Raw genomic sequence first — 25,359 nt, 5'->3', positions numbered from 1 at the left:
TTTGGTTAGACGAGACTTAGAATACCGTGCATAAAATTGATTTCCACTTTGTAAAAGTGATACAGTGGTACTAAAGAAGGTGCAGAACAGATTTACATGATGGTACCAGACCTGAACAAGCATTGCCCAGGCTGGGACTCCTTAAAAGGTTAAGCAATGACCTGGTTGAGATCGTAAGGCGATGGAAGTGTTCGATAGAAAAGACATGGAAAAATGATTCCGCTTGTGAAGAAAACCCAAGTTGTGAAAGAGTCATGAACACAAGATAATCATGAATAAAACAAATAAAGAAATCAGGAGAAACTCCGGAATCCAGAGAGTAGTGAGAATAAGGAACTCATTGCGGCGAGAAGTAATTGAGGCAAATAGCCTGTCATAAGAGGGGAAAGTGAGGACTGCAGATGCTGGAGATCAGAGCTGAAAATGTGTTGCTGGAAAGGCGCAGCAGGTCAGGCAGCATCCAGAGAGCAGGAGAATCGACGTTTCAGGCATGAAGAAGGGCTCATGCCCGAAACGTCGATTCTCCTGCTCCTTGGATGCTGCCTGACCTGCTGCGCCTTTCCAGCAACACATTTTCAGCCTGTAATAAGAAGCTAGATAAATGCTAAAGGAAGGACTGAGTATGCTAACAGGGTTAGATGAAGAGGACTAGGAAGAGGCTTAACTGAGCATAAGCATGTTTTGGGGTATTTGCACTGTATTCTGTTTTGCCTATGTGAATGTTCAGGGGACAACACTGAGTTGAGAATTACCACTGTTTGTTTTTCTACCATATTGTTTCCTTCCCCTCCCCTGTGGAAGTACAAGGGAAATCATAGACTTTGCTTGATGTCAGGCTACTCAAAATAGCCCTATTAGGAAAGCAGAGCTAAATAGCAAACTGGACCTGCCTCGTCAAACTACACAGTCAGTGCCAATAAACCACTCACCCAGACCATTATTATTGCAGAGTTCCCCGAAACAGTACAGCTCTTCCAAGTCGTTAAACAGCTTGGTTACTACTCAGCTCCTTACAACTAACTGGAATTTAATGGCCACTAAAACCACTGACCTCTTCTGCATGAAAACCGCTGCAGAGGAGAAAGTGAGGACTGCAGATGCTGGAGATCAGAGTCAAAGAGTGTGATGCTGGAAAAGCACAACAGGTCAGGCAGCATCCGAGGAGCAGGAGAGTTGTCATTTCAAGCATAAACTCTTCATCAGGGATGATGAAGGGCTGATGCTCGAAACATCGACTCTCCTGCTCCTCGGATGCCTCATGAACAGCATTGTGACAAGTTGTTGAACAAATTGTGAGGACAAAGGCTTATTTTCTCCTGCCCTGTGCGTTGCAGCCTCCCTCACATTCTACCTCAATTATCTGTACCTCATAACATCAAACAGTCCCTTGGTTTCTGGTCATGATGTGGGTTATAACACCAGGTTGTAGTCCAACAGGTTTGTTTGGAAGTACTAGCTTTTGGAGCGCTGCTCCTTCATCAGATGGTTGTGGAACAGAACCAAAAGACAAAGAATTCTGTTCCACAACCACCTGATGAAGAGGCAGCACCTTGAAAACTAGTGCTTCCAAATAAATCTGTTGGACTCTAACCTGGTGTTGTGTGATTTTTTTTTAACTTTGGCTTATGCTGCTTACTAGGAGAAAGTGAGGACTGCAGATGCTGGAGATCAGAGCTGAAAATGCATTGCTGGAAAAGCGCAGCAGGTCAGGCAGCATCCTCTTCTTCAGGGAGACTCATGCCCGAAACGTCGATTCTCCTGCTCCTTGGATGCTGCCTGACCCGCTGCACTATTCCAGCAACACATTTTCAGCTTATATTGCTTACTCCAAAATAGTTCTGTACCTGCCGTCTCTCACACCATTGAAGGGATAATTTCAATCATCTCCATTGTTGGGAAATGACCAGTGGCAGCGTCCCCATTGCAAGTGAAAATAGACTATAAAACTAAGAGGTCTGTCTCATTAGGCTCTGAGCCCATTCACTTCCTGTGCGGCAGCTGGGATTTTCCGATATCCCGATAGCATTCCCTTTCCCAAGTTAACTCGCATGGGAGGATAGTTCGGTTTAATATTCCCTCTTCACCAGGGTGGGGAGCAAAAGGCTTTAGTTGTTGTGTTGATTTACATATCCATGTGAAATGCTGTGGACTGTCACATTGAATTTTACACAGAATCTAAAGTATAGGAATAAGGACATTGAATACAAGCAGCCCATGCTGCTGTTTATATTCCTCCTTAGCTTTCCGACACTTTAAATATTTCTTCCCACATGCAACGTCTCCTCCCTCCTTCCCCCAACCATATTACTCTGCTCGTTTCTTTCTCAAATGTCCATCAAGTTCACCCTTAAATGCATTCAAGGTACCAGTTTCAACTGCTCCAACTTCTCTGTGTAATTTTGTTTTGATATATTAGTGGTTATCTTATATGCTTGCTCAGAGTGACTCACAAGTTATAGTTTACTGTGAATGCCAATAGTTGTGTTCCTACTTATGCACTGGCAGTAATCAGTGAGTTAATAATATCCCAGGATTTGACATAGGACTTTTTAATCTGAATGATATCATGTCTATTAGACATATAGCCATAGAGATGTACAGCACAGAATCAGACCCTTCAGTCCAACTCATCCATGCCGACCAGATATCCCAATCTAATCTAATCCCATTTGCCAGCACATGGTCCCATATCCCTCTAAATCCTTCCTATTTATATACCCATCCAGATGCCTTTTAAATGCTGTAATTGCACCAGCCTCCACCACTTCCTCTGGCAGCTCATTCCATACACGTACCACCCTCTGTGTGAAAACGTTGCCCCTTAGGTCCCTTTTATATCTTTCCTGTCTCACCCTAAACCTATGTCCTCTGGTTCTGGATTACAATCTTATTGAGTGGAACATGCTGTATGAAGACAAATTGAATATTAATACAAATTCTTCAAGTTTCAGGTTGAAATGTTTTTGCAATATTTTCCACAAAAGCTATGAATAAAGTATATTTTTGCAAAACAAACCTTCCTGGTCTGAATTAAGCTTTTAGCACATAAGGCAAATCATGTACCCACACTGTTCCTCAGTTTATTTGCTGAATGAGCACAGAGTTCCAGATCTCCACCTCAGCCTAAAATTCTGCTCACAGGAGGGCTATCAAATGGAGAAGGTCGTATATCTAATACTGGGCTCTGGGTTTTTTTGCTTGTTGAAAGGGAACCATTTAGAAAATGGCAATATTACTTAACTGGTAGTTGTCTTATTTCTGCAATGCTGGGCTTTTTATTTCTCTATTTTTTTAAGATATTGTAACTGAAGAAGCTGTTCCTAGGTGTCTTTGTACCTAATAAATAAGTGGCAACTTATAAACTTTTCACTGTATTCATTTGAGTACCTGAGACAATAATTTTATTCTATCCTATCCTAGCTTACTCTGTTATATTCTACCCCATCCTAACCTATTCTATTCTGTACTAGCCTAGCCTATCCTAGCCTATCCTAACCTATCCTATTCTAGGGCAGCACAGTGGCTCAGTGATTAACATGGCTTCCTCACAGCATTAAGGAACCAGGTTTGATTCCAGCCTCGGACGACTGTCTGTGCAGAGCTTGCACATCCTCCTGTGTCTGCGTGGGATGCTCCCTTTTCTTTCCACAGTTGAAAGATGTGTAGGTTAGGTGAATTAGCCTTGCTAAGTTGCCCATAGCATTCAGGGATGTGTAGGTTAGGTGCTTTAGTCAGGGGTAAATATAGGTTAGGGGAATGGGCCTGGGTTGGTGAGTTACTCTTTGGAGGGTCGGTGTGGACTTGCTGGGCCAAATGGCCTGTTTCCACACTGTAGAGATTCTACTCTATTCTATTCTATGCCTCCATATGAGATTTTTATCAGATGCACCCTTTGGGGAAGGCTTTTTAACTCTGTATTTTGGTTCACAAAGTATATTGTAATACCAAACAACTACATCACTACTGATGGGGCAAACAGGTTACATGAACCTCTTGCCATGAAAATGCCCAATACTTGGTAAAGATTGGATCGGAACCTTCCCTCTGATGCAACTTATGTCATTATCCACATAGCAAAGGATACATTGTCCTGGGGAATTTTTGATGTTGCTTGAAGGGGGTGATGTTGTGTTCATTCTCTCTGCATTTGGAAACTCAGTCATCAGCTGTCCTTGAAAATCTTCTCTCCGCTCATATTCCTTGCCCCGGTAGATGAACACCTTGTTCTGTTATTGAAGATAAAAAGAGACATATCCTTGAGCTATCTTTTTGCTGGTTAGTTGTGCAAAATGGCTTTGGTCAGTTTTAGTCCAGTTCCTAGTAGGCAGCAGAACAACTCTCTACTCCAGTATTAATTAGCACCACATTAGTAATCACACTCACACTAGGGAAGGTGCAGGGTGGAAAAACTGCCCAGTCACATTGTAAGAGAAAGTGTGTATATTTTCCAACATTTTTCATAACCTCAGGATATCTCACAGTAATTTGCAATCGCTGATAGGTAGTCCCTGCATAATGTTGACAAATGAGCATTCACTTTGTCACGCACTGAAGTCCCACAAACAGCAATGAAGCAAATTACCGAATCAAGTGCTTATAAATAAGGTTTCAAAATTGAGAAGAGAGGACAATAAAGTTTGTTCCCCGGAGTCGAGGAATCCTCTACTAAATATCTTCTTTTCTGCTCCAGTGAAAATGATTCGAGCATCTCAAGTCCATTCTGTTTCTGGAACCATCCTCATCTACCTATGCTGTATGTTCTCTATGACTCTAATGGCCTTGCTGCAATGAGCTACTAAAAACCGAACAGTTATTCTCACCACAGATTAACCATTTGCTTTATACAAATGCAATCTGTCTCTGCTTTTGTATTGCAACGGAAAAAACAAAGTAAGTGGGGTGAACTGATTCAAATTTTTTAAAAATAAGTAACTGCGATACGTAAGTAATAAAACACTGGTTAATTACCAATTAATTTTAAATCAGACTCATCCATCAGCTAATTAATACCAGATTAAGTGATTCTATTAATCTAAATATAAATTACAGCTAACTCTACATAAACAATTTTAACTCAGGAATTGGAAGAACAATTTCAAAATTTGTAGATGGCACTAAACTGAGTGTATGCAGTTAATACCGAGGACTGGAATAAAATATAAGGATGCATTAATAGATTTGCAAACACAGCTTATATTAAGCAAACAAACTTGAAGAACAATAAGTAATTTAAAGTGGTTTTGGTAGGAAAACAAAGACCATCACATATTTCTTGGCAAATAAATGTCTAATTGGATTAGATGGACAGAGGGATTTGGGTTAGAGATAGATCATTAGAGGGAGATGTTCAGGTTATGAAGACACAGGAGAAACAATATATTGGTGTTAATTTCTAGTCAGACAGATCTGCCTTAAACTGGACTTGGCTAACAAGAGATTTATTCCAAGATATTTACTCAGGATCTCTCCTGGTTCCATTTTTGTTTTGATCTCATTTAGTTTCATTTGAATTGATTTATTATTGTCACACGTACCAAGATACTGTGAAACATATTGTTTTGCAAACTATCCAGGCAAATTGTACTTCCAAAAGTACAGCAGAGTAATAGAACAGAATGCAGAATATAGTTTCAGCAGCAGAGAAGGTGCAGAGAAAGATCAACTTTAATATATGAGAGGTCTGTTCAAAAGTCTGATAGCAGCAGGGAAGGAGCTCTTCCTGAATCTGTTGATATGTGTTTTCAAAATTTTGTAATTTCTGCTCAACAGAGCAGGGTGGGAGAGAATATAAACAAGGGGTTGGTCTTTGATTATGGTGGTTGTTTTCCTGAGGCAGCGGGGAGTATAGATGGAGTCAGTGGATGCAAGGTTGGTTTGTGTGATGGACTGGGCTGTGTTCATAACTCTCTGTAGTTTCTGGTGGTCTTGGGCAGACCATGCTGTGATGCATCCAGATCGGACGCTTCCCATGATTCATCATAAAAACTGGTAAACGTTAATGTGGACATGCCAAAATTCCTTAGCCTCCTGAGACAGTAGAGCCATATGTAGGGTATGTAGTAAGGCTCTTGTGGTGCAGTGGCAATGTTCCTGTCCCAGGCCTGGGAGCCCTGAGCTCAGAGCCTACCTAGTGTTCACAACATTTCTGAAGAGGCTGATTAAAAATATCTATAATGTTAGCGGGTTTTCAGAAGATTCATAGCTCAAGTTGAGGTTCTGGATGTAGGTTTGATCACTGAGCTGGGAGGTTCATTTTCAGACATTTTGTCGACATACTCAGTAACATCTTCAGTGAGCCTCTGGACTAAGCACTGTTGATGATTCCTGCTTGCTATTTATATGTTTGGGTTTCTTTGGGTTGGTGATGTCATTTCCTGCAGTGGTGTCATTTCCTATACATCACCATCATCGGCAGTGCTTCGTCCGGAGGCTCACTGAAGATGTTACCTAGTATGGTGATGAAACGTTTGAAAATGAACCTTCCAGCTCAGTGAGCAAACCTACATCCAATATCTATAATGTGTTTGGTTCACAAAAAGTTTTAGTTCCTAAGATCTGCTTTACATGCATCTCCAAGTAAATCTTTAATGTGTCTTTGATTTCAGATACTAAAATAAACACTATGAAAAATACAAAAAAACTTACCAGAATGTTTGAGAAACCAAATGTAACTATAAGAAAAGACTGAACAGGTTGGGGTGGGTGAGGGCTCCCTTCCCAAGAGTATAAATGATGATCTGTTGGATGTCGAAAAGATCTGGAAGGTTTTTGTGGAGTCGATGTAGACCAGGACAGAGTTTAATGTTTCCATCTGTAACCTTGCAAATCAGCTGGTGAATCAGAAGGATGAGGTGACCCTCCTTTCAGGGAACCTGCCCCTGAGAGATGCCAAACCATCTGCTGCTGTCAAGATTGTTGTTAGCGCCACCCAGAGTGGTGGCTCCTGCTGGTAATGCACCTAGCAAAGTTCCAGGATCAACAAGCAACTAGGGGCCAGGGTCGAGTGATGAAGGAGGGGCGGTGAGGTCAGGGGGTGCAGGTCACTAACATGGAGGAGTGTCTAAGTTGGAGGCAGGAGGATGGTTGTCTAAAACTCTCCCTCACCCCCACCTCCCTTCCTCATGCCAGGTCTCTCAATGAGGCACTGAGCACCATTGAACGCAGGAGTCAGGTTTGCTTTCTGAACTTCGCACATGGGGACACGCCACAGCGTTTGGTTGAACACCAGTAGTAATGGGATGAGGCTATCAAGTAGGCATCACATACCCAATTAAAATCCTCAACTGGCATGTGGGCAGAGTAAGTCTTTTGACCCAGGAGGTGGTAGGCATCTGAAACTCACTGCCTTAGTCTACAACTCCATGCTTAATTTAATGCCCCCTGCCACCATACCTGCCTCCAGGGTGAGGTATTAAATTCTGCTTCTTATTTCCACTTGCAGCTGAGATCACATCCGGGAGATAATATCTATAAGCTAGTTCCTAAAGGTCATCCAGAGGAGCCCTCTTTACCTGATCATCAGTGGGATGTGGAACTCTCTGCCATAGGGAATAGCAGAGGTGATGTATTTCTGGGACGACTGAAGAGGAGTGGAAGAGCCTCATGTGGAACGTAAAGCTGCACTGGACCAAATGACCTGTTTCTGTGCTGAAAATACCTTGCAATGCACAGTAATACTTAGCATGCCCCGATAATAAAATCCGAAGTGCTGCTGTGAGTCACTCATCTCAAACTGGCTGCTGCATTCACCTACATAACAGTGACTGCACTTCGAAAGTGATTTCAAATGTCACCAAGAAAATGAGGAGGGAGATTAGGAAAAATGTCCTTACAAATGAGTCTGCTGGAATGGAATATTTTACAATAGGTAAGATTGAGACACAGCAAAGCCCGCTTTGCACTGAAGTAGTCGCCTTGATTATGTGTTCAACACTGCTATTGTTTGATTCCATGCGGCTTTTTGACACAGGGCCAATGCAGCCAAGCTAACAGCGAGAATATACTCAGAGTACTGTGCACAGTTCTGCTCTCTATATTACAAGAAGAAGTTAGAAAGTGAAAAAGATTTATGTGGACGATGCAAGAAGACAAAAACGTCTGAGCCCATTAATCCAGAAAATTGAAGGGTCTGGAGAACTCTGGTTAAAAGAAAATTCCGATGATAAAAGGATTGGGTAGGCTAGAGTTGTTTTATTTTGAACAGAGCAGACTGAGAGAAGTTTCAACTGAGTTGTATAGAATTACGCGCAGTCACTGAGCATGAGCAATAAAGAGGACTGCAACCAATAGGCAAAGATTTAAAACAAATGTAGGAGGGGTAGACAGGAGTTGAGATTAATTCTTTTGACCCAGGTGGTAGTCGGCATCTGGAAATCACTGCCTGCAATGGTGGTCGAACAAAGCAATCACAAAGGATTCAAAAACTACTTACTTGAAACTATTTGAGAAAACCATGCACTTTAATTCATCATGGTATGCAAATATTTCTCACCCAGAATAACAACATGTGCCAAATTTCCTCTGATTTTATTGCCAAAGGGAGGTGCAAGAGAAGACGTTACCACCTTGGGAGAAAGTCCAAAGTCTGGAGCCATAAATGTATCGAGAGTGCGGCGCTGGAAAAGCACAGCAGGTCAGGCAGCATCTGACGAGAAAGAGAATCAATGTTTCAGGCATAAGCCCTTCATCAGGAGGAAACATCAATTCTCCTGCTCCTTGAATGCTACCTGATCTGCTGTGCTTTTCCAGCACTACACTCTCGACTCTGGTCTCCAGCATCTGCGGTGCTCATTTTCTCCTAGCCATAAGTGCATGACAATCAGTCATATATCCAATGGAGAGTTGTCCTTTCTCAGAGAAATGTGGAACTCACCACCACAAGCAGTAACTGAGCTCAAAAGTACAGATAGCATTTAAGGGAATAACAAGAAACCTCAAGAGGGAGAAATGAATAAAGTGAAGTGAGATAAAAATATGGAAGGGAGCTTGTGTGGGACATCAACCCCTGCCTGGTCCAAAAGGCCTATTTCTCTGGCTGTACGGTCTATATCATTCCATGTGACCATTAGACTATAAGAAATAGAACAGGAGTAGGCCATTCAACCTCTCAAGCTATCTCTGCCATTCCATACCAGTCAAGAATCTATCGCAGCCTTAAATAGATAGAAGCTCTGCCCTCACAGCTCTCTGTGGCAAGGAGTTTGCAAGATTCTGAAAGAACAAATCCCACCTCATCTCAATCTCAAATTGGAACTGACCTTGACTGTCACTTCATTGCCAGGTTAATTGCCTGGTTTTCTCCACTCATGGCTGGTCAATAATGATTGACATCTCTCTCTGCTCTGACTGTCACCATTCCACTGAAGACTGACCAACTTGGCACAATGCAGGAGTTGAGTCTCCATGACTGCGTTGCAAACCAGACCATGCCAATGCTGAATAAACCATTTGGGATTCTCATGGCTCCATATGGCATTTTCCCAGATGATCACTCCTGGTACTTTGTGGATTGTCCATCTCAACCAGTATATGGCTGGTTAAGGGTTGTTTATAAGGTAATTTGGTGCCAAAGGTCTTCCGCTATCTTTGCTTTGTCTTGGCCTATTTAGTCATCGGTGGTAGATGACTAAATAGGCCACATTATAAAGTATCTACAGGAAAGGCATTGATTTTGGATGATGAGAAGGTTTATCACATGATAGCCATAAGTAAAACAACACTTGGTCAGTATTAATTCCTAGAGCCTTTGGGAGTTGGAAGAGACACATCAGCTCCCTCTGAAACAATATTTCTTCATTCCGTCCATAGACTGTGTTAACATGATCAAATAAGTAGAGCCAATGTTGCACAAACATGAGAACATAAGAACATCAGACTATAGAAACTAGGAGCAGGAGTAGGCTCCTCAATCCTGTCCCACCATTTAATACAGTCACGGCTCATCTCATCTCGGCCTCACCTCCATTTTCCAGCCTGCTCTCCAGAAGCCTTCAGTCCATTGCGAGTTAAAAAAATCTATCTCCTCCTTAAACTTACTCAGTGTCCCAGCATCCACCACACACTTGGGTTAGCGAATTCCACAGATACAAATGAACAATAACCCTGTCAGGACCATTTCTTCACACTATAGGGAGCTTTGTGGTTAAAAGCAAATTGTACCTGAAATGCAGAACAATGTGAAGTCTTGCTATACAAAAAGACCACATGACTTCACAAGTCCCAGGTGGAGTGAACAGCTTCTGATGAGTTAATTTGTATTTGGAACGATTGCAAATGTATACTTACTTTTCCAGTTGAAACTTGAGTGACGTTTACACACACAGTGTGATTCAAAGAACAAAGTTAATTTAGAATTCTTACAGTGTGGAACAGGCCCTTCGGCCAAACAAGTCCACACCGACCCTCCAAAGAGTAACCCACCCAGACCCACTTTCCTACCCTATATTTCTACATTTACCCCTGACTAATGAACCTAACCTACATATCCCTGAACACTGTGGGCAATTTAGCATGGCCGATTCACATCTTTGGATTGTGGGAGGAAATTCACACAGACACGGGCAGTACGTGCAAACTCCACACAGAGAGTCACTCAAGGCTGGAATCGAACCTGGGTCCCTGGTGCTGTGAAGCAACAGGGTGAAAGTGTGGACTGCAGGTGCTGGAGATCAGAGTCAAGATTAGAGTGGTGCTGGAGAAGCACAGGTCAGGCAGCATTCGAGGAGCAGGAACTTTCTTTTCGAGGAGCGCTGGTTATTAAGGTGGGTATATAAACGTTTGTTATACCTGATTGATTCCTGATGAAGGGCTCCTGCCTGAAACATTGATTTCCCTGCTCCTCAGATGCTGCCTGACCTGCTGTGCTTTTCCAGTACCACTCTAATCTTGACGCTATGAGGCAGCTAACCACTGAGCCACTATGCCGCCCCTGCTGAAATAATTTATCTGGACTTTCTACAGAGGCAAGCAACCTAACATTATAATAAATATTAGAATTGTAACATTAGAAGCTGATTCTGTTGCATTTCCTCTGCAGATGCCAGCTCCTTGTTGAGGGTCCAGGTTGACATGCTCTGGTGTAATAATCACTTCCAGTCCATGATCCAGTTGGGATTGACACTTCTCTCAAGCAGTCACAATGAGGCTTTATTACTGTTGATATTTTGAAGAGGTGCCATGCAGTGTGAGCATCCAGCTCCAGCAGCCTTCTGTCCACCCTCTGGGGAGCAAACATTGACGCACAGCCGGCACAATGTCTCCTGCTGTTAAGTTAATCTTCTCCTGTTGTGGCCTTACCAATGGACAGAGCTTGTTTGCTGTGTGGCCATGGATCATACCGTGTATTGTTGTGAGCCAGAAGGCTGCTGAATTATGCAATTCAGAAACCTGCGTGCCTAAACCCAATATTCGGTGCGGTATGGGTGCAGTGCTATAGTCTCCAGGGTGAGCCAGTGATCCAAGACCCTGGCTGCCCTCAGTTGAGTGGAATCAAACCCAGTGCACTATTTCAATGAAAGGGGGCAATGATTCCCTAATGCCCTACATTGTATTTATCCTGAAACCATCACCAATGAAACACATTACCTGATCTGGTCACTATACTTTATTATTTTTGGGAGCTTGCTTGTATAAATTAGCTGCCATGTTTCTTACATTACAGTAGCAATTGACAGCAAAGCACTTGGTAAAGCATTTTGGTAAAGGGTAATGGGATCCGAAGTATTAACATGGTTTCTCTCCCCACAGATGCTGCCAGACCTGCTGAGTTTCTCCAGGAATTTGTTCTTGTTTCAGATTTCTAGAGTCCGTAGTTATTTATTTTAGCTATTCCTGCAGAGAGCCAATACAGGGCATTACATAAAGGCAAATTTCCCTTTTCATATGGCAAGAGTGCCAACACATTGACAAGAAGCGTGGGATTTAATGGGGTAAAAGCAGGACACTTTTCCCATTGAGCCTTCTCCCATTGCATTCCTTGATCTGTTCAATTACTCTATGATCTTTGTATGGTATGATCTGCCAGTGTAAACAAAACTTTACACTGTACTTAGGTACATGTGACAATCAAATTAAATCAAATCCGTTCACCTTCACAAGATGGCTGCTGTTTGTCACCTGGGCTTCTGGTGAAATGTCCAGCTCTGAGCAATGGGTCTGTAGGCTTTGGTATTCTATGAATACATTTAAATCATGAACAATATGCACTGTGTCATGAATTTTGCAACAGCTAAAAGAGCATTTGGAAGTGCAGCCACAACAATAAAGGAGGCAAAATGGCAGTGTGGATTGCACACCGCAAGATTCCACAAATACCATTGATATGAAAATGACTAGAGCATCCAATTTTTGATGATGATACTTGAGAGATCAATGTTGGTCATGAAACTGGAGAATTTTAGTCTTCTCTAAATGTTGACATAGAATCTTTCATATCCATGACACAACCATAGATCTTAATTGAATATCTCATCCTTGATTGTGCAGCAGTCCCTCAGTACCATCCCAGAAAGTGTGTTTATGCTGTAAACAAGTCCTTTGCATTGATATTTGAACCCGAGGTCTTCTGACTTATGCAAGAATGCTGCCAACTGAACCAAGGCAGTGACCTAAGTCAATGTAAGATATAGGTACAGAGACTAGATTAATTCAGAGTATCTGGTCAGCAAGGATGAGTTGGACCAAAGGGTCTGTATGATTAGATTGCCTATAGTATGGAAACAGGCCCTTCGGCCCAACAAGTTCACTCCGACCCTCCGAAGCGTAACCCACCCACACCCATTCCCCTACCTTGTATTTACCCCTGACTAATGCATCTAACATTATGGGCAATTTAGCATGGCCAATCCACTTAACCTGCACATCTTTGGACTGTGGAAGGAAACCAGAGGAAACCCACAGAGACACGGGGAGAATGTGCAAACTCCACATGATTACCCGCAGGAATTGAACCCAGGACCCTGGCGCTGTGAGGCAGCAGTGCTAACCACTGAGTCACCATGCCACCCCATATCTGTGCTGTACAGCTCTCTCAGTTTATAACTCTATGACTGTGAGTTTCTCAAGGGTGCACCTTCCAAATATCACTCCTGGTCAAGAAACGTCTACAGTAAATCAGTACCAATAAATTTTTATTTCTTCCCACAGAAACATTCTTCAATCCTTGAATGTCACCGTAAAAAGGAAGTCACGCTGTGTTTTTCATCTTTCATCATAAGGTTACTAAAGCTGAAGGGGAGGAAGAATTTCTACTGCATGGAAAACAGGGTTCACAAATGGACTCTGATTGGTCAAGTGTTGCCATGGTGAAAGAGAGATGTAGAGGTTTTCCTTTTGCTATGAGATTTCTCATGCCATTTAAATTGTTGTTCCCTTGGAAATGTGGTATTCTTGTGATTCTGTCCTGAAGAGCTCAAGAGGAAAATCTGGAACACCTTTTCCCAGCCATGCACAAGGTGACTTTTCTTTAACGAAAATAAATTGCTGGAAAAACACAACAGGTCTGGCAGCATCTGTGAGGAGAAGGCAGAATTAATGCTTCGAGCCCAGTGGCTCTTCTTCAGAAATCAGTGAAGACCATTTTGGTAAAGGGTAATGGGACCCGAAGCATTAACATGGTTTCTCTCCCCACAGATGCTGCCAGACCTGCTTTCTCCAGGAATTAATTTGTGTTTCAGACTTCTAGAGTCCATAGTTAGTTATTTTTGCTATTCCTGCAGAGAGCCAATACAGACATAGCAGCCTGAATGACTTCTTTCTGCACTGTGCTAATTCTTTGATTCTACAAAGTTCTATAAAAGCAATTTCTCATCATTTGGCTCCCTATCCAAATGTACAGAACAACACGATGTTCCCACATTGACCTCAGAGATATGAACCAAACTTCCCAAATAAGTATTAGAGTCTGTCCATTTCAGTCTAAGTACCCTTTTTTTATGAGTCAATCTTTCTTCGCCTTTGAATCACCATTTGGAAAAAGCACAGAGAGTAACAATAAAACAAAACGCACGCTGCGTGTGGCCTTTCAATGATTGAGTTATAGAGTCATAGAGTATGCAATACGGAAACAGACCCTTCAGTTCAACTCGTCTGCACTGACCAGACATCCCAATCTGATCTAGTCCCATTTGCCAGCCCTTGGCCCATATCCTGAAGAAGAGCTTATGCCCGAAACGTCGATTCTCCTGTTCCCTGGATGCTGCCTGACTTGCTGCGCTTTTCCAGCAACACATTTTCAGCTTGGCCCATATCCCTCTAACCCTTCCTATTCATATATCCACCTAGATGCCTTTGAAATGTTGTAATTGTACCAGCCTCCACCGCTTCCTCTGGCAGCTCATTCCATACACGCACCACACTCTGCATGAAAAAGTTATTCCTCAGGTCCTTTGTAAATCTTTTCCCTCTCACCTTAAACCTATGCCTTAAACCTAGTTTTGGATGCCCCTGAGAAAAGAAGACCTTGGCTACTCACCCTATCTATGCCCCTCATGATTTTATAAACCTTGATAAGGTCACCCCTCAGCCTCTGATGCTCCAGGGAAAATAGTCTTGACCTATTCAGTCACTCCCTAAAGCTCAAACCCTCCAGTCCCAGAAACATCCTTGTAAATATTTTCTGTGTTCTCTCAAGTTTAATGGCATCCTTGCTATAGAAGGGTGACCAAAATTGTACACAGTATTCTAAAAGTGGCTTCCCTCATGTCTTGCACAGCCATAAAATGACATGTCAACTCCTAAATCCAATGTTCTGAGCAATAAAGGCAAACGTGCCAAATCTTTCTTCATGACCCTGACTACTTTCAATTCCACTTTCAAGGAACTATGTACCTGCACCGCTAGGTGTCTTTGTTAGGCACCATTCCCCATTAACTGTACAAGGCCTGCCCCAGTTTCCCTTACAAAATGTAACAACTCATATTTATCTTAAAAAAAAGCCATCTACCACTCTACTGCCCATTGGCCCATTTGATCAAGGTCCTATTGTACTCTGAGATAATCTTCTTCACTGTCCACTCCACCACCTATTTTAGTGTCATCTGCAAACTTCATAACTATGCCTCCTATATTGACATCCAAATTGTTTATATAAATGACAAACAACAGTGGACCCAGCACCAATCCTGATGGCACACCGCTGGTCACAGGCCTCCAGTCTGAAAAGCAACCTCATACCACCACCCATTCTCTCTGACCTTCAAGGCAACTTTGTGTCCAATTGGTTAGCTCCCCCTGGATCTCTTGAGATCTAATCTTACTCTGCCAGCCCATAAGGCATGATTGGATCACTGTCCAAATATAATGTTCCACATCATTTGTTTGCAATTTCCAAGCCAATCATCTCAGTGTAATTAAAATAAAAGGTATTTTGAAAACAAGAAAATTCATTCATGGGATGTAGACCATTGCTGGCTCAACCAATTTATTGCATATCCCTCATCGATTGGAAGCCAGTTCAGAGTCAACCACATTGCTGTGGGTCTAGAGCCACATGAAGGCCAGACCAGGCACGGATGGCAGATTTCCTTCCCCAAAGGGGGTATCAGTGACAATTGGTGAACATTATGAAGTGGTTTTATAGGCTAGACATAGAGAAGATGCTTTGCCTTGTAGAGGTGATCTCCAGGGAATTCAAGAGAAATGAGTTTATCCAAAAGAGTGCTAAGAATGTCAAACTCTCTACCACAAGGTATAATGAGATGAATAACAAAGATGCCTTTATGAGGGATTTAGATATATATTGATGAGGATGAAAGGAATAGAAAGATATGCTGACGTGATAAAATGAAAAACCTATTTATTTATTGATGGAAAGACTCAATACGTTAACTCTGTTATAACTCCATAGGTGGGCAGTATCATGGACAGTGAGGAAGCTTATCAGAAATTGCAGCAGGATCTTCATCAGCTGGGGATGTGGGCCAAGACATGGCAAATAGAGTTTAATATAGATAAGTGTGAGGTTTTACATTTTAGAAAGTCAAATCAAGATAGGAGTTTCATGTGAATGGAAGGGCTCTAACGAGTGTGGTGGAACTGAGGGACCTTGGCGTTCAGGTGCATGTTTCTCTGAAAATGGAGTCACACATAGACAAGGCAGTGAAGAAGGCTTTTGGCACAGTATAGAAGTTATATCGCAGTTGTACAGGACGTTGGTGAGGCCACACTTTAAGTATTGCATTCAGTTTCGGTCACCTTGCTTTAGGAAGGATGTTATTAAACTGGAAAGACTGCAGAAGAAATTTACAGGAATGTTGCCAGGACTCAATGGTCTGAGTTATAGGAAGAGGTTGGGCAAGCTCGGAAGTTTTTCTTTAGAGCAAAGGAGAGTGAGGGGCGATCTTATAGAAGTGTATAAGATCATGAGAGGCACGGATAGGGTGAATGCAGTCAGTCTTTTTCCCAGGAGTGGGGAATCGAGGCCTTAAGGGCATCAGTTTAAGGTTAGAGGGGAAAGAATACAAGGGAACCTAAGGGACAACTTTTCTACACAGAGGGTGGTACACATATAGAATGAGCTGCCAGTGAAAGTGGTTCAGTTGGGTACATTAACAACATTTAAAAGGCATTTGGAGAAATACATGGATAGGAAATGATTAGAAGGATATGGGCCAAGTGCAGGGAAATGGGGTTAGCACAGATGGACATTTTGGTTGGCATGGACCAGTTTGGGCTGAAGGGCCTGTCTCCCTGCTGTATGACTCTATGACTCTAGGTGTTCCCAGAGCTGTTGAGTTCTCCAATAATGTCTGCTTTTGTTTGTTGCAGATTTGCTATCCTTACCCGATCTGGCTCATATGTGACTCAGATCCACAGCAATGTGTTTGATTCTGAACTGCACTCTGAAATGTTCTAGCAAACCACACAGTTCAGGGGCAGTTAGGGATGGACAACAATTGCTGGCACATCCACCAAAGGAATGCATGTTTTACAAAGGAGGTATATGTGGAGCATTGTGATTTGGAGGTGCCAGTGTTGGACTGGGGTGAACAAAGTTAAAAATCACCCCACACCAGATTATAGTCCAACAGGTTTATTTGGAAGCACTAGCTGCACAACTACCTGATGAAGGAGCAGTGCTCTGAAAGCTAGTGCTTCCAAATAAACCTGTTGGACTGGTGTTGTGCAATTTTTAACTATGTGGAGCATCACCACTGACATGAACCCGTCGCACTGAAACGTTTGTCTCGGTACAGTAGACTCCAGGCAATTCCCTGCACTGCCGTTTCAAAAACATTTCAGAGAAACATTCCAGTTCTTTCTCCAATGCTTGGGGAAATTGTCTGAATTAACAAAGTGAAACTTCCACTTGGTCACTTTAATTTGTTTCCATAAACCATAACGAAGGATCAGCTGGTGCAAAATTTCCAATCTCTCATCTGCGTTTCTCTCCTTTCGAGGAAGGAAGCACTCTGTGGTGAATTTACAATCGTGTTGATTATAAGCCAAGAACTACATTACAACCTTCTACAAATTATGTTTCTTGCTGCTGTGAAGCTCAGTAAAAATCAAGCTTGCTAAACAACAGACCAAGGGTCAATATACATGATTTTATAACATGTTATAAATTAGTACTGAGGTAAGCCTTCACAATGCTGTGGGCAAGATTCGGCCCTTAACTGGGAATTAGACCAGAGATCAAGTTTATAGGAGACTGGTTCAAAAGAAAATGTAAAGCCATTGTTCTTTGTCTCATCCCCTGTATAATTGTCACTTAGGCTTTCATCTCTGAACCATGGACTCAAGATGCATCCAAAAACCTCAATGCATAATGCAGACCAATCCTTCAATGCTACACTGAATGAATGCTGCATTGCCAAGCGTGGGGTTTTGGTGGAATAGAGGACTGCCCTCTCAGGTGGCTGGAAAAGATCCCATGGCACTTTTCAAAGAAAAATGGAGAAATGGTCCCAGTGTACTGATCTCTAAACCAAGGTTACTAAAGATCATTATCTGCTCATTATTAAACTGATGCAGTGGGAATTTTCTGTGTGCAAATTGGGTAGATGTCTGCACTGCATTACAGTGCAAGACTTCAGCAGTAGCTTAATACATATTATAATGTTGCTTATAATTAACTATAATGTCAATGCGATGGTGGTAAAACATGTGGCTACTCTGAGGTGTTAAAAGGCACTATAGAAATGCAGGTTTTCAATGAAATAAACATTGATCCTTGCAATTTGGAGCTGCTGTCTCCTGTCAACTCCTGGTCCAAACTGGAAGGAGTAAAAACTGCTGGGGAAAGAACGTTTTACCTTTGGGTTACAGACAATGAAGTAAATCCTCAATCAGTGCAGGGATTCATTTTGGAGAGACAGCAAAGAATTAAACTCTGTAACGATTCACAGCATGAACAAGAAGCTTGTGTTAGATGCCGGAGTAGGCATGTCGAGCTAATAAAGGATTAAGACTCAGGACAAGTGAAATGTGAATAAGAAGCTCTTAAAAAACCCGTCTGTGTAAATAATGCATTTCCATCAGAATTCACTTCCAACCATGTAAAATACAATTTACTTCCCCCTCCAGTTATCTTTCTTTCTGTGTTCTCCTGTTCTCTGATGATAAGTGATGGTTGTGATGTAGAATGAGACCATACTCTATATTCACTCAGTCCCGGTTGAATGTAACCTGGAACAGAGTAAGAGTACTGAACTCTCTCAATAAATAACACACTGCTGAAGGAACGTTACCTACATTTTCCCACAGCATTCATCGTCATTGTATTTGGCGGTACCAAATTTACAGAATTTTGCAGCACAGATAAAGGCCATTCAGGTCATTGTGATTATACTAGCCTTTTTGAAAAACCCATCTGATTAGCTCCACTCTTGCCCCATAGTCCTGGATATATTCAAATCCCTATTTAAAAGTTGTTTTTGAATGTGTTCACACCACCCTTTTATGGAAGGTCATTTGGCTGGATGGTTTGCAATGTAGAGTGAAGCCCGCAGTGTGGGTTCAATTCCTACATCGGCTGAGGTTACCACAAAGGTCATAGAATCCCTACACTGCAGATAGAGGCCCATTGAGCCTGCACTGACCCTCCGCAGAGCATCCCACCAGAACTAAACCCACTAATGCCACACTTCCCATGGCTAGCCCACTTCATCTGCACATCCCTGGACACTACAGGGCAATTTAGCACTGCCAGTGCATCTAATCCACATATCTTTGGACTGTGATAGGAAACCGGAGCACCTGGAGGGAACCCATACCAACATGGGGAGAACATGCAAATTCCACACAGGCCTGAGGCTGGGGTTGAATCAAGGTCCCTGAGGCTGTGAGGTAGCAGTGTTAGCCACTGAATCACCTGACTGTTCTCTTCCTAAATGTTTTCCTATTGCTTGGGGCATGGTAATACTCAGGATAAGCTCAATATCATTCAACTCTCTATAAGGAAGGATTGGAACAATGCGGACTTACATGATATAGTGCATTGAGGATGTGAAATAAATACTCCCCTCATTTCAGCTCTGGTTCTTCTGCCAATTAACATAAATTCTTATCCACTAGCTCCCAACTCTTGTCGTAGAGGAAACCATGTTCCCCTTTCTACGGTAAGATCCTCTTCAAAATTTTCTGTAACCTTTTTAGATGTTCCTTTGATCTTCTCCCATAGATCCCAGCTCCTCTAGTCTATCTCGCTAAGAATCTGACTAAAGTGCCACAAAAAAAACAGAAAATAGCATTTAACTTTGAAAAAAATGAACTTTGATCATTTAAATAGGTTACTCACAGGTGATGGCTTGACACTGTTTAAAAATTCTTGTGATAAGCTTATTTACAGTTGATATCATCAAAAGTCTAAATATAAGACTTTCTTTTTAATGGTAATGGCCTAGTGATATCACTAAGGACTATTAATCTAGAGACTCAGGGCATGTTTTGGGGACCTGGGTTTTAATCACACCACAGACAGATTCCAAAAAAGAAATTTAGATTTAAACACTTAATGATGACCATATCATAAAAACCCATCTGGGTCTGGAGACCTGGGTTTTAATTGCACTGCAGACAGATTTCAATAACAGAAATATGGAATTAAACATTTAATGATAATCATGCCATAAAAACCCATCTGGTTCACCCTTTAGCAAGGAAATCAACCATCATTACCTGGTCTGGCATACGTTTGACTCCAGACACACAACAATATGGATGACTCTGGAGTGTTGTGGGGGCCCATAGCCTTTGAAATAGACTGTACCATCAACCATTTTTCGAGATTTTCTCAGGGCTGATACAACTGAGTGGTCATTTCAGTTCAGAGTACTGAAGATGTGTCCTCCAGAGTGTGCTGAATCTCTAGCCAAGCTATTCCACCATATTGGCATCTACTCGACAATGTGGAAAATTACTCAAGTATATCCTGTATACAAAAAGTCGGACAAATCCAATCCAGCCAATTACTGCTCTATCAGCCCACTCCCGAATATCAGGAAAGTGGTCTGGGCTGACAGTGCATGTCCATTTTGGGATAGTCCGGTGATATTTGGGTATGGCAAGTGATAGGATGGGGTTAGATTCAGATGGGATGGTTGTCATAATGAGAGGATATCTAACTAATGGGGAAGGTTTGGACAGTATTGGTAAGTGGTCTCACTCACCCTCAAAGCAAGAAACCCTTCTTGAAACCAAAGACGTGCAGGTTAGGTGAATTGGCCATGGTATTCAGAGATGCGCAGGTTAGGTGAATTGGCCATGGTGTTCAGGGACGTGCAGGTTAGGTATATTAGCCATGGTGTTCAGGGATGTGTGGGTTAGGTGAAATGGCCATGGTGTTCAGGAATGTGTAGGATAGGTGAATTGGCCATGGTGTTCAGGGATGTGTAGGTTAGGTGAATTGGCCAGGGTGTTCAGGGATGTGTAGGTTAGTTGAATTGGCCATGGTATTCAGGGATGTGCAGATTAGGTGAACTGGCCATGGTGTTCAGGGATGTGTAGGTTAGGTGAATTGGCCATGGTGTCCAGGGATGTACAGGTTAGGTGAATTGGCCATGGTGTTCAGGGATGTATAGGTTAGGTGAATTGGCCATGGTGTCCAGGGACGTGCCGGTTAGGTGAATTAGCCATGGTGTTCGGTGATGTGCAGATTAGGTGAACTGGCCATGGTGTTCAGGGATGTGTAGGTTAGGTGAATTGGCCATGGTGTCCAGGGATGTACAGGTTAGGTGATGAATTGGCCATGGTGTCCAGGGATGTACAGGTTAGGTGAATTGGCCATGGTGTTCAGGGATGTATAGGTTAGGTGAATTGGCCATGGTGTCCAGGGACGTGCCGGTTAGGTGAATTAGCCATGGTGTTCGGTGATGTGCAGGTTAGGTGAATTGGCCATGGTGTTCAGGGACGTGCACGTTAGGTGAATTAGCCATGGTGTTCGGTGATGTGCAGGTTAGGTGAATTGGCCATGGTGTTCAGGGGTGTGTGGGTTAGGTGAAATGGCCATGGTGTTCAGGAATGTGTAGGTTAGGTGAATTGACCATGGTGTTCAGGGATGTGTAGGTTAGGTGAATTGGCCAGGGTGTTCAGGGATGTGTAGGTTAGTTGAATTGGCCATGGTATTCAGGGATGTGCAGATTAGGTGAATTGGCCATGGTGTTCAGGGATGTGTAGGTTAGGTGAATTGGTTATGGTGTTCAGGGATGTGTAGGTTAGGTGAATTGGACATGGTGTTCATGGATGTGTAGGTTAGGTGAATTGGTCATGGTGTTCAAGGATGTGTATGTTAGGTGAATTGGCCATGGTGTTCAGGGATGTACAGGTTAGGTGAATTGGCCAGGGTGTTCAGGGATGTGTAGGTTAGGTGAATTGGCCATGGTGTTCAGGGATGTGTAGGTTAGGTGAATTGGCCATGGTGTTCAGGGACGTGCAGGTTATGTGAATTAGCCATGGTGTTCGGTGATGTGCAGGTTAGGTGAATTGGCCATGGTGTTCAGGGATGTGTGGGTTAGGTGAAATGGCCATGGTGTTCAGGAATGTACAGGTTAGGTGAATTGGCCATGGTGTTCAGGGATGTATAGGTTAGGTGATTTGGCCATGGTGTTCAGGGATGTGTAGGTTAGATGAATTGGCCATGGTATTCAGGGATGTGCAGATTAGGTGAACTGGCCATGGTGTTCAGGGATGTGTAGGTTAGGTGAATTGGTTATGGTGTTCAGGAATGTGTAGGTTAGGTGAATTGGCCATGGTGTTCAGGGATGTGTAGGTTAGTTGAATTGGCCATGATGTTCAGGGATGTGTAGGTTAGGTGAATTAGCCATGGTGTTTAGGGATGTGCAGGTTAGGTGAATTGGCCATGGTGTTCAGGGATGTGTAGGTTAGTTGAATTGGCCATGGTGTTCAGGGATGTGTAGGTTAGTTGAATTGGCCATGATGTTCAGGGATGTATAGGTTAGGTGAATTGGTTATGGTGTTCAGGGTTGTGTAGGTTAAGTGAATTGGCCATGGTGTCCAGGGATGTACAGGTTAGGTGAATTGGCCATGGTGTTCAGGGATGTGTAGGTTAGGTGAAATGGCCATGGTGTTCAGGGATGTGTAGGTTAGGTGCATTAGCCAGGGGTAAATGGGGAATAATGGGGACTGGACTTGGGTGGGATACTCTTTGGAGGGTCCGTGTGGACTTGTTGGGCTAAAGGGCCTGTTTCCACAGTATAGGAATTCTATTTTAAAAACTTAAACAAACTGAAACTTAGCCAACAGATAAGTTTCAGCCCATGAATTTGGAGAGTAGGTCATCCAGATCTGAGAGCCTGCTCCACGATTGAGCACCTGACTATGACCTTAACTCTATCAAAATGTTTCACAGCAGAAGAAGGCTATTCAGTCCATCTTCCTTGTACCAGCTCCTCACCTTGCATGCCTCAGTTAGTTCCCTATTCATTCACAGCACATGCGTGTTGCTGACCAGGCCAGCATTTATTGCCCAACCCTAATTGCCCAGAGGGTAGTTGAGAGTCAGTGACATTGTTATGGTTCTGGAGTCACATGCACACAAATCCAGGTAAGGATGGAAGATTTCCTTTCCTAAAGAACATCAGTGAACCAGATGGGTTTTTCCTGATAATAGGCAATGGATTCATGCTCATTATTAATTCCACACTTTCTTTTCATGAGTTCAAATTCCACCATGGGGAAGGGTGGCACAATGCCTCAGTGGTTAGCACTGCTGCCGCATAGCGCCAGGGACCTGGGTTTGATTCCAGCCTCATGTGAAGTTAGCATATTCGCCCCGTGTCTCCCTTCGGGGTGCTCCTGTTTCCTCCCACAGTACAAAGACTGGTTGGGTGGATTGGCCAAGCTAAGTTGCCCATTGTGTCTCGGGATGTGTAAGTTAAGTGGATCAGCCAAGGGAAATGCAGGGTCAGGGGAATGGGGTGGGTTGCTCTTCAGAGGGTTGGTATGGGACTTGATGGGCTAATTGGCCTGCTTCTACACTGTAGGGCTTCTATGATGGGCCATGGTGGGATTTGAACCAGGACATCAGCTGAGCTTCGGGATGAACAGCCTAGCGATAATACCACTAGACCATTGCATCCCCTGAAAACAGCGGACCTTTAATTTCTATACTTAAGAGAGTACTAGTCCAGTCTGTGTGACCTGCTTTCATAATTCATTCCTTTAGCCCTGGGATCATTCTTGTAACCCTGGGCTACACCCTTTCAATTCCCAGTTAATTTTCCTGATCCTACAGTACCTCATAAGCACAGTGGAAACACATTGTGGCCTCACTTGAAATGCTGCATGTCTGGATGGTGGTGTGAAAAGTACTTGAACTTGAAGCTTCCTAATTGGAGTCACCTCCTACATCCTCACATACCAGCTTATTTTGTCTTCCTTTTTGAAATTCATTTTTGGGATATAGCTAAGACTGACATTTCTTGACGGTGCCTCTTTGCCCTGGAGAAGATCATAGTGATAGTCCCATTTTCTTATACTTCTGCATTCCCTTATGGTGCAGATGCTTCCACAGTGCTGCTAGGGTAAAGAGATAGTGGCAACCACCCTTGAACAGGTTTCTAGGTAAAGCCAGAGATGAAAAACCTGAAATTACTTCAGAGTCGCATCGTTGTGGTGGTGGGAGATGACTGCAGGGTTTTCCTGGATGGTTGAATGAAAATCAAATGAATTGCCTTCTTCATTTGTACCCACATAATCTTGGGAGATGCAATGATTCATCCTTCAATATGAAATTGTTCCAGTGAGTAAAACATGATGAATATTCATGAGACACAAAGCACTATGAGTGTGTGGGCTCCACTCTACGGTTTTTCAATATTCCACATCCAAGAACCCACTAAGTATTTTATTTTCAATTCAAAGTGGTGTCAAATCACCTTTTGTTTTCATTATTAAGCTAGTTACATCCTACTTAGGACAATCAGAGGGTAGTTTAACATGTTCTACCACATTCTGTTGCTAATTTTCCTCCCTGTTTCATTTACAAATGCTGCCTCTTGTTGACTGGCAATGGACCACAGAGATAGGGGAGGGTTGGTGATGAACTCAGAATCATGGACAAACCTAGTTCAATTCCCACTCAAGCTCAGTGCACATTTCAGCACTGGACAACAAGAAGGAATGGGGGATGTAAGAACATAAGAACTGGGAGCAGGAGTAGGCTGTCTGGCCCCCTGAGCCTGTTCCCCCATTCAATAAGATCACGACTGATCTTTTTGTGGCCTCAGCTCCACTAACTCACCCACTCACCAGAACCCATAAATCCTTTACTGTTCAAAAAAATTCTATCTGTCTTTGCCTAAAAACATTCAGCAAAGTTGCCTCTATCTTACCTATTCCCTTCAAAATTTTATGTTTCAAAAAGATTTCCCCCACCCCCCATCCTCCATTCTTCTAAATTCCAATGTGTATAGCCCCATTCTAATCAATCTCTCCTCGTAAGCCAACCCTTTCACCTCTGGAATCAACCTAGTGAACCTCCTCTGTACGCCCTCCAGTGCAAGTACATCATTTCTCAAATAAGGAGACCAAAACTGGATGCAGTACTCCAAGTATGGCCTCACCAGCATCCTATACAGCTGCAGCATAACCTCCCTGTTTTTGGACTCCATCCATCTAGCAATGAAGGACAGTATTCATTTTATTTAGTTGTACTTGTAGCACCCCTATCACAGTGCCATCTGAGATGAGTTAATCCTTGGTAGGAGGAGGAGTCACCGATGAGATGATATGCTATCCATTGCTTGTCTAGGTATTAGCAGAGGTGTTTGTCCTCATCATACCATGGATGAGGAGGAAGGAAATCTTCAGAGTTGTTAAGGGAAGTGATCATTGATCTTCAGTGGAAGATTTCATCTGCCATTTTGAAAGTAGCTTTAGGACACCTTCAGTACAGAAATA

The 25,359-nt window shown here is 42.8% G+C and overlaps 1 protein-coding gene across 1 annotated transcript in view; it reads right to left on the bottom strand.

Annotated features, from left to right (window-relative positions):
• Nucleotides 1–25,359, bottom strand: part of LOC122556798 (dedicator of cytokinesis protein 2-like) — a 727,415-nt gene that overhangs the window by 54,925 nt on the left and 647,131 nt on the right. The window contains exon 41 of the mRNA XM_043703987.1: nucleotides 4,085–4,226. Within this exon, the coding sequence (XP_043559922.1) occupies nucleotides 4,085–4,226 (142 nt within the window). The remainder of the gene's footprint in view (nucleotides 1–4,084; nucleotides 4,227–25,359) is intronic.

This window comes from Chiloscyllium plagiosum, chromosome 14 (genome assembly GCF_004010195.1).
Source record: "Chiloscyllium plagiosum isolate BGI_BamShark_2017 chromosome 14, ASM401019v2, whole genome shotgun sequence".
Classification (NCBI taxonomy): Eukaryota; Metazoa; Chordata; class Chondrichthyes; order Orectolobiformes; family Hemiscylliidae; genus Chiloscyllium; species Chiloscyllium plagiosum.
The sequence above is the reverse complement of the archived record's forward strand: the minus strand, read 5'-3'. Positions and strand labels throughout refer to the sequence as shown.